Source organism: Solanum verrucosum, unplaced genomic scaffold (assembly GCF_900185275.1).
Source record: "Solanum verrucosum unplaced genomic scaffold, falcon-dt-bn FXZP01000008.1, whole genome shotgun sequence".
Taxonomy (NCBI): Eukaryota; Viridiplantae; Streptophyta; class Magnoliopsida; order Solanales; family Solanaceae; genus Solanum; species Solanum verrucosum.
In genome coordinates, this window is record NW_026020195.1 from 2,189,334 (window position 1) to 2,197,919 (window position 8,586).

Below are 8,586 nucleotides of genomic sequence, written 5' to 3' on the forward strand. Positions count from 1 at the left end.
ATGAAACCTCACTATTTTTGCACATATTTTGGACATTTAGGAGTCATTTCTCAGTTTTTCATGTGTTAGCCCATTAATATTTTAGTGATATGGCTTCCCGTAGATTTTTTTGTAAAACCTTTATAGAATTTTCTGTAGGGAGTCGGGAGAGTAGTACGTACAATCTCTATCATTTTTACAATATATATTGGCATTTAGCGACCAATTTACAGGAATTAAACGATTTTCTCAATTTTTCATATGTGTTAGCCCATAAATATTTTGAAAGGAAAAAATTACCTAATAGAGCAAGCTTATGTTCAGTATCTACCTGAAATATCAATAGTTGATAAAAATTCAATACATAATGAGAGTTAGAGTTTTATCTGTTTAGCTAAAATACAGTTATTTCTGAAATTTACTATAAAATAATATAATCAATTAATCACCCATTTGATGTTGTAGAAGAGCCAAGTGGCAGTGCACTATAAATACCCAAAAAAAATAAAAATCAATGGGGGTAGAATGAAAAATTAGTGGACGCCATTTGTCCGGCAGAAAACACAACTTTCCGGTGCGTCTCCGATCTTCTTCTCAGGTGATATTTCTGCAAGTGAGTACGCTTCTACGCAGTTATTATTAATACACTGTTTATTTCAAATCAAAACAGTAGTAGAAATTCGAGGTATAGGATTTGTAGTATATTGAAAGTTCATGTTTAATTTTAGATTAATGGGAGCAAATTAATATGATTCGAAACTGAATAATCAAAAGGCGAATCAGAATTAGAGAATGAGAAGTTCCTATGTAGTGTTAATTTTTTTGACGGGTTGTCTAGTTGCAATAAACATTATCAGGTGGATTAGCTCTAGTTCTTTGTTGTGAGCTGAGACGATACATTTTTTTTCCTCCTTTTAGGAGTTTTGAAGAACTGAGGAGGTGATTAGTCAGGATATAACACAGGTTTAAGTTTACTGAGGACGTGACTCTAGATAGGAAGGTATATGTATGTCGAGGATTAGGGTGGAAGGTTAGTAGGTTGCCTAGTGTTGTTGCACTTCATTCATGTGGTAGAGGCAGGGGGGTAGGCTCCTCTACTATTGTCCTTAATAGTTATTATTTAGGAATCACATAGCTTTTTTGTTCGTTGGTATTTATTAATATTTGTTGCTTCATTTGCTTTGTATCTTGCTTTTTTGGTCTTATTTTCTTATAATCATGCTTCAAATTCTTTGGTCTATCGGAAACACTCTCTCTACAAAGATCAACGTCTGTGTACATGCTACCCTCCTTAGAGCCCACTTGTGGGATTGCACTAGCGTGTTGTTGTTGGAATTGATTGCAGAAATACTCGAATTGCAATTTAGAAGTTCTTCTTTAGCCTGAATTTGCTCAATGAACATGAATTTAGTTATGTTTGGAGCTGCAATAAACATTTAGAAGTTGGATTAAATGAACCCAAATAGGAGGGTATGGATATAGAGGATTCATGTAGTCTACCAAAGTAATTTTTGTAGTTTAAATGGTAAACATTTAGGTTTTTTGTGAAGTTTTGACAAGGGTTTCTCCTTTCTTTTCTTTTTGAACCTTTCTAAAAGTCAGTATACAAATTTAAATTCCCTGAATTGACTACATCGATGCTGAAGTTGAAATTTTGAAAAGAGTAACTTTATTTCAGAAGTAGATTGAACGGAAAGGAAACTAGGTTCTTTGAAGGAGTAGGGTGAAGGAGGAGTTGTCCTGAACAGTAGCCATGGTGCAAAGTATGTCAATGAGTACTCTTGCAACTTCTAGATATTGTGGGGTTTGTGGATCCACCTGTTTGAGGAGGCAGTTTGGTCGAATAAAAGAAACCGCAATAGGTTTTAGGGAATGTCAATTTGTTTGGAACGATCGTCGGAAAAGCTTGTCCTTTGCAACCCACATTGATATGCTAAAGCCGAGAAATTTGAGAGTTCAAGCTGGATGGTTGTTTAAAGGAGGTGACCAAAGCTCAGAAGCAAGCATTGAGCGTAGCGAGAATGCCAATGAAGATATATTGATGTTCTTTTTCCAGCTGGACCTGGCTACACGAGTGCAGGTTACCATCTATGTCTGTGATGTGCTGTAGTTTTTTTGCTATATCTTTGATCATTGATTCACGAGTGTCTATCCTGCTTTATGCACAGTATGCTTTGAATGTGGAGCAGTATGAAATTGCACAACAACTAAGAGAGAAGCTCAATGAGGTTAGTTTATGCAGATATCAAATGTCCTGTTTTCATCTCATCTTTTACTCATTTCCCATTACCAGCTTTAAGCAACTGTTCTTCTTGCGATTTTATTGGATTTGATTTTTGGAGTTTGGATCTCCGAAATTGGACAAGCCAACGGATAGATGAGAATTGTTTACTGACTAGAATCAGCGTGCTTCTTATATGCTAATGAAGGTGGAAACAGAGGTTTTGAAACAGCAGGAATCCAGAAGGGGATCAGCCTCAAAGAGTGAAGCTCAAGATATGGCTATAAGCATCTTGCGTCTACGGTAAGCATACTCACATTCCTTTTGTTCTTTTTTGCCATGAGCTTTGAGTGCTGGATATCAAGCTATTTCTTGAATTGATTATAAAGATTCCACCTTTAGTATGTTCCAAAGGTACCTTTTGAAGCACCTCTGATTAACTTTTGCTTCGTGCAGTGCAGACCTGCAGAATGCAGTTCAGAGTGAAAATTATGATTTGGCAGCTAAATTACGAGATGAAATTTCCAAGCTTGAGGCAGAGTCTCTGACTACATCAATAAGAGCTCAGGCATATGAAAATGCTCAATATGCATTTCGATTAGGCCAGAAAGTGAAGCACAAGAATTTTGGTATGGAATCTTTAACTAATTGTTTGGAGTGGAAGGAACAGCCTTTGTCTAATTCAAAAGATAACCAAATGTAAAAACAGATACACAAATCCTCATATGTTCTCCATATAATTAACTTGTAGCTAAAAGTGATATATAAATTTGAGAGCCTTTATGAAGTTTCCTGGTAGGATCGGCAAATTTGATGATTTGATTAATTCGCAGTCTTTCATGGCAGAAGTTTTACATAGTAAATGCATGAACTACTTAAACCTCACTGAGTGATCAACCCTTGCTTATTTCTGATGTTGACTTATTAGGATACATAATCAGGAAGTGCCTTCAATATTTATCTTTTAGTGATGTGCAATACCCTGCATGGAGTGATGTGCTATACCTTGCATGGACATCTTGTGGCTCAATGTATCGAATGATATAACTATTCTCCTGACACATTGCTTCCTCCTGTGAAGATGCATTCCCTTAACTAACATTCATGGAGCCCCTAGATTCAGCTCAATTAGTAAATGTTACTCAAGTTATTTATAGTACTGAACCCTTATGTTGTGACTTCAGGATATCGTGGTGTTATATGTGGGATGGACCCAATATGTTGTGAATCAAATTCATGGATGGAAACTGCTCAAGTAGAAAAGTTGACTCGTGGTCCTGATCAGCCCTTTTATCAGGTTTTTCTTGTCACGTAAAAATATGTTTCATCTATTGCAAGCAAAGATCAATTCAATTTATCTATCTGAGCATGGTCTGGTATCAACAGTAATGCTTTGCGACCACATCCCAAGGAAAGATCAAATAACTTTCTAGCTGTGTATGTCAAATTGTCAACTATCTTTTTGTACTTTGTAGTCCCCTATCCTCCTTAATATCTGAAATTTACTGCTTATGCTGTAGAGTTCCACTTCCTGGCTTCATCGTCTCATAATAATCATGAAATGTTGCATATGTACTGTGCATTGACCTGATAATTTACAAACTTCAATGTGGTCCTCTAGAACTGCTTATCTGTTTGCAAACATATAAAAATACTTTTACCATCTAGGCCCTCATTTTAGCAAAAGTATGCAAGCTCAAAGAACGATCCTGAATGATGTAGAAATTTGCTGCCTTTTAGAGTTCTGTTCAAGATTGACGACCTCCAGAGCAAATAACTGTTTAAGCTTCATCTAATAAACATTTTCCTGATACAATCAAAAGAATTGTTTGGAGAACTTCTTATGCATGCTGTACAAGTTCCTGATCCTAATCCATAGTTCAAACTTCAGCTCTCATTTTGCTGCGTTAAGTGGTGCTGCTCCAAGTGATAATTTCTTAGTTATTACTTCTGATCTTTTTAGTTTGACTAAATATAGACATATTTTCAGGTGCTGGTGGATGTACATACAGATCCCAATCTGTTAGTGGCATATGGTATGTGAAATTTGTGACTATGAATAAGCATTTCCATTAACTAGATAATCTAGTGTGAGCCAAGAAAGGTCCATATACTGTGTGGAATTGTACTATATCACCTCTTAGAACTTTTTGCAAAATTTATTTGCTGTTTGTGTCTCATTAGTCTGATAATTGTTCATCATGCAGTACCTGAGGAAAGTTTAGTGGTGCCTAGCGAACCAGATAAGGTATGTATACAACTAATCTAAAATTACAAAACAAAGTTGTCATTCAATCTCTAACTTGGTGAAAAATTCAACCACGTGCAGGATAGATTTGATCATCCCTACACCTCATTCTTATTTTTTGGGATGGATGCTGCCGGAGATTTCATACCAATCAAGCAGCTGCGCGAGAAGTACAACAAGCCTCGGCATGAGGTGCCTTATGATCCGGACAACGAGAAGAGTGGAGAAAGTTCGTAGATGTGACCAGAGGTTATGTTGTCCTCTATGCAAGATTTGGATATATGAGAAATTTTCTTGATTGAAGAGAAATGCCCTTCCCTTTCCCATTATGGTGGGGTTTACCTCATTTTGAAAGACTGCAAAATATGTTTCCTGCACAATGTCCTTAGAATACACAACATAGTTGTGGAGGCTCTTGTATAGTTCTGGAGATTTTGGATGACCATGACCAAAGTATATTGAGCTGCTGTTATTGTCAGCCTGTTTCAACAGAAAATGGTCAATGTATATTCATGTTTTACCTCAAAATCCCTTTATATTTTCCTGTTTTTTTTTTTGGCACAATACATAAATGTGTCATTTAACTCGGCCTAGATGTCGTTGTTCCCCGGCCGGTGTCCGGTTGTAGCCTGACTAAATTCGAATTCGCGCCTGAAAGTTCCACATTGATTGTAAAGCGCTCTCTAACAAAGGTGATTCTGTACCCAGGAGGACTCGAACATGAGACATCTAGTTAAGGATAAAGAAGTACTTAGTTACCAATTCACCACAATCTTTGCTGGTAATTTGAATCATTAATTAATCCCCGCTTTAGATTTTAACTAGCAATTGAAACATCAAATCAATTCAATTGATTGGACTTTATACAATACCATAGTTATTCATACAACTACAACAATAACAACATAGAGAAGTTGTTTGCGATTAGACGAAATATAGTATCGAATAATAAGATAGTAAATATGAAAGTTTAAACAAGCCTCGATTAGCTATGGATCGGGCTCTTATATAAAAGTTCACATATTTTTCCCTCCAAATGTCAGAAGAAAAATGAACAACTCTCATATATGCTCCCTCCAAAACTCTTAACCAAAATAATGAAACTCATTGAACTAAAATTCAAGAATGATACAGTATATGCCACTGTTCAGATCATGTTCAAGCTCAAGATCAGTAGCACAACTTCACGCACATCTCATCATCAATGGTCTCCGCAAAGATCCACTTGCTTCCACCAAGCTTATTGAGTCTTATTCCCAAATGGGTTCCCTCAAAACTTCAAGACTCATCTTTGACACATTCCCAAACCCAGATTCTTTCATGTGGGGTGTAATAATCAAGTGCCATGTTTGGAATAGCTGTTTTCAAGAAGCCATTTTTCTTTACCACAGTATGCTTTGTCAACTATCTGAAACCAGTAGCTTCATTTACCCTTCAGTTTTGAGAGCTATTTCTGCAATTGGTGATCTGGGTGTTGGTCGGAAGGTTCATGGAAGGATTTTGAAATGTGGGTTTGAGTCTGATTCTGTTGTCGAGACGGCGTTGTTGAGTATGTATGGTGAACTTGGGTGGACAGTTTATGCAAGGAAGTTGTTTGATGAAATGTCTGTGAAGGATGTTGTTTCGTGGAGTTCGATTATTTCGAGCTATGTACGTAATGGGAAAGGTAAGGAAGGATTGGAGATTTTTGGGGATTTGGTTAAGGAGGGTGTTGAAATTGATTCAGTGGCTTTGCTTAGTGCAGTTGAGGGTTGTGGTGAGTTGGGTGTATGGAGAGTTGGGAAATCTGTTCATGGTTATATATTGAGAAAGAATATTCAGAGTGATGGGTCTTTGATAAACTCGCTTGTTGCAATGTATGGAAAATGTGGCGATACGTGTAGTGCTGAGTTGCTTTTTCGTAATTCTGTTGATAAGAGCACTTATACTTGGACAGCAATGATGTCCTGCTACAATCAGAATGGTTGCTATCATGAAGCGTTGGCGTTGTTTGTTAAGATGCATGAGTCTGATGTGGAATACAATGAAGTTACTGTTATGGCTGTTTTATGTTCTTGTGCTAGGTTGGGTTGGCTAAACGAAGGGAAGTCTATACATGGTTTTATAGTTAGAAATGCTTTTGATTGTGGCAATGATCTTCTAGGCTCAGCATTGGTTGACTTGTATGCTAACTGTGGCAAGCTAAATGATTGCCACAAGGTATTTGGTTCGTCTCAAGACAGACATATCATCTCGTGGAATATGCTCATATCAGGTTATGTGCATGAAGGATTTTCTGATAAGGCATTGACGCTTTTTGTGGATATGGTTAGAAAAGGAATATTGCCAGACTCGTATACTCTGGCAAGTGTCCTCTCAGCTTCTGGAGATATTGGGTTTTCTGAATTTGGCTGTCAAATTCATAGCCACGTTATCAGGACTGGCTTTTCTACGGAGTTTGTCCAGAATTCACTGATTGACATGTACAGTAAATGTGGACTTGTGAACTATGCGCTCATGATATTCAATGATACACTAGAAAGAAGTATTGTGACTTGGAATTCAATGATGTGTGGACTTACCCAAAATGGTTTATCTCGGGAAGCTATTAGTCTCTTTGATGAGATATACTCAAACTCGAGCAGAATGGATGAAGTGACCTTCTTAGCTGCAATTCAAGCATGCTCGACTATAGGATGGCTGGAGAAGGGAAAGTGGATTCACCATAAGTTAATCATCTTTGATGTGAGGCATGATATGTATATCGATACTGCTCTGACAGATATGTATGCTAAATGTGGAGATCTCTGGATGGCTCGAAGAGTTTTTGATAGTATGTTTGAAACGAGCATAATATCTTGGAGTGCCATGATAGGTGGTTATGGAATGCATGGTCAAATCGATGATGCCATCTCACTCTTTCATGAAATGGTAAATAGTGGAATAAAACCAAATGACATCATTTTAACAAATATTCTATCTGCTTGCAGTCATTCTGGTTATCTGAATGAAGGGAAATATTTCTTTAACTTGATGATTAACTTGAACATTGAACCCAAACCCGAACATTTTGCATGTCTAGTTGATCTTCTTAGTCGAGCTGGTGATATTGATAAAGCCTATGAAGTCATCACTTCGATGCCGTTTCCTGCAGATGTTAGTATTTGGGGTGCCCTGGTAAATGGATGTAGAATTCACAAGAGAATGGATATTATCAAGATGATCCAACAAAGGCTTGAAAACATGCAAACAGATGATACTGGATATTATACTCTATTATCCAACATATATGCAGAAGAAGGAGAATGGAATGAATCTAGAATGGTGAGGTCAAAGATGCGAAGTTTAGGTTTAAAAAAGGTCGATGGATATAGTATGATTGAAGTTGAGAAAAGAATACCAGCATAAAGCAAATGTCACATACTTCATTTGCATAAAGGGAAGTCTCAAGCCTATATTGATGCTCTGATATTGGAAGTAGCTGCTTCCATTGTTTTTGGATTTAAAGAACTGATTAGCCTGGGAATATACAATATTTATTTCATACAGACTCTAAATGGGGAAGGGGAGCGTTGGCGTAATTGGTAAAGTTGTTGCCACGTTACAGGAGGTGACAGGTTCAATCTATGGAAACAACCTCTTGCAGAAATGCAAGGTGAGATTGCGTACAATAGATCCTTGTTGCCCGACCCTTCCCCGGACACCTCTTATAGCGGGAGCTTAGTGCACCGGGCTGCTTTTACAGGCTCTGAACTGGAAATGACTGCTGATCTGCCAAAAACTGGCTAAGAGGGGATTTAAAGTTGTCCCTGGATCATCAGGTAATTTTCTTGAACGGCAACTCAACGGGAATTATGTCTGCTACGGAGCTCAATACTGCCATTCTCTTTCTGTCAAGTAGCTATTCTCATGGATTGAGCAAAAACTTGATACATAGCCCACTTTTTATCTCCAACCTGCCTTGGACTTCAGACAGCACTATGCTAACTAGATGAGATGTCCCTGATGACAAGTGTGTAACTCATAAGTCATCTGAACCAGGATCAAGAAAGAGGAGAAATGGAACGAAATGCATATTTCAACCTACACCAGAAAGAAAACGAAAACGAAAACGAAGACCCAAGATAAGAGAGTCCATAATCCATATTTTGATGATGCA

The 8,586-nt window shown here is 37.5% G+C and overlaps 2 protein-coding genes across 6 annotated transcripts; both read left to right on the forward strand.

Annotated features, from left to right (window-relative positions):
• Positions 1 to 489: 489 nt before the first annotated feature.
• LOC125829818 (clp protease adapter protein ClpF, chloroplastic) lies at positions 490 to 4,968 on the forward strand. 5 transcript variants are annotated; one of them, XM_049509013.1, is made up of 9 exons: positions 490 to 592; positions 1,658 to 2,059; positions 2,148 to 2,207; positions 2,409 to 2,503; positions 2,657 to 2,829; positions 3,385 to 3,497; positions 4,191 to 4,236; positions 4,408 to 4,448; positions 4,530 to 4,968. In XM_049509013.1, exons 2-9 carry the CDS (start codon positions 1,733 to 1,735, stop codon positions 4,683 to 4,685), a joined length of 1,011 nt encoding a protein of 336 aa, XP_049364970.1. In that variant the 5' UTR covers positions 490 to 592; positions 1,658 to 1,732; the 3' UTR covers positions 4,686 to 4,968. The 5 variants fall into 5 exon arrangements, with proteins under 5 accessions (XP_049364970.1, XP_049364971.1, XP_049364973.1 ...); XM_049509014.1 differs by having other exon boundaries at positions 1,661 to 2,059; XM_049509016.1 differs by having other exon boundaries at positions 490 to 553.
• Positions 4,969 to 5,506: 538 nt separating this feature from the next.
• On the forward strand, positions 5,507 to 7,880 carry LOC125829897 (putative pentatricopeptide repeat-containing protein At1g69350, mitochondrial). Its single transcript, XM_049509119.1, has one exon. The coding sequence runs from the start codon at positions 5,574 to 5,576 to the stop codon at positions 7,833 to 7,835; it is 2,262 nt and encodes a 753-aa protein (XP_049365076.1). The 5' UTR covers positions 5,507 to 5,573; the 3' UTR covers positions 7,836 to 7,880.
• The last annotated feature ends 706 nt before the right edge of the window (positions 7,881 to 8,586 follow it).

Coding starts and splice junctions, on each gene's coding strand:
- LOC125829818 (XM_049509013.1), top strand. CDS start 1,733: ATGGTGCAAAGTATGTCAATGAGTACTCTTGCAACTTCTAGATATTGT. Junction 2,830..3,384: donor AGTGAAGCACAAGAATTTTG/GTATGGAATCTT, acceptor TTGTGACTTCAG/GATATCGTGGTGTTATATGT. Junction 4,237..4,407: donor CAATCTGTTAGTGGCATATG/GTATGTGAAATT, acceptor TTCATCATGCAG/TACCTGAGGAAAGTTTAGTG.
- LOC125829897 (XM_049509119.1), top strand. CDS start 5,574: ATGATACAGTATATGCCACTGTTCAGATCATGTTCAAGCTCAAGATCA.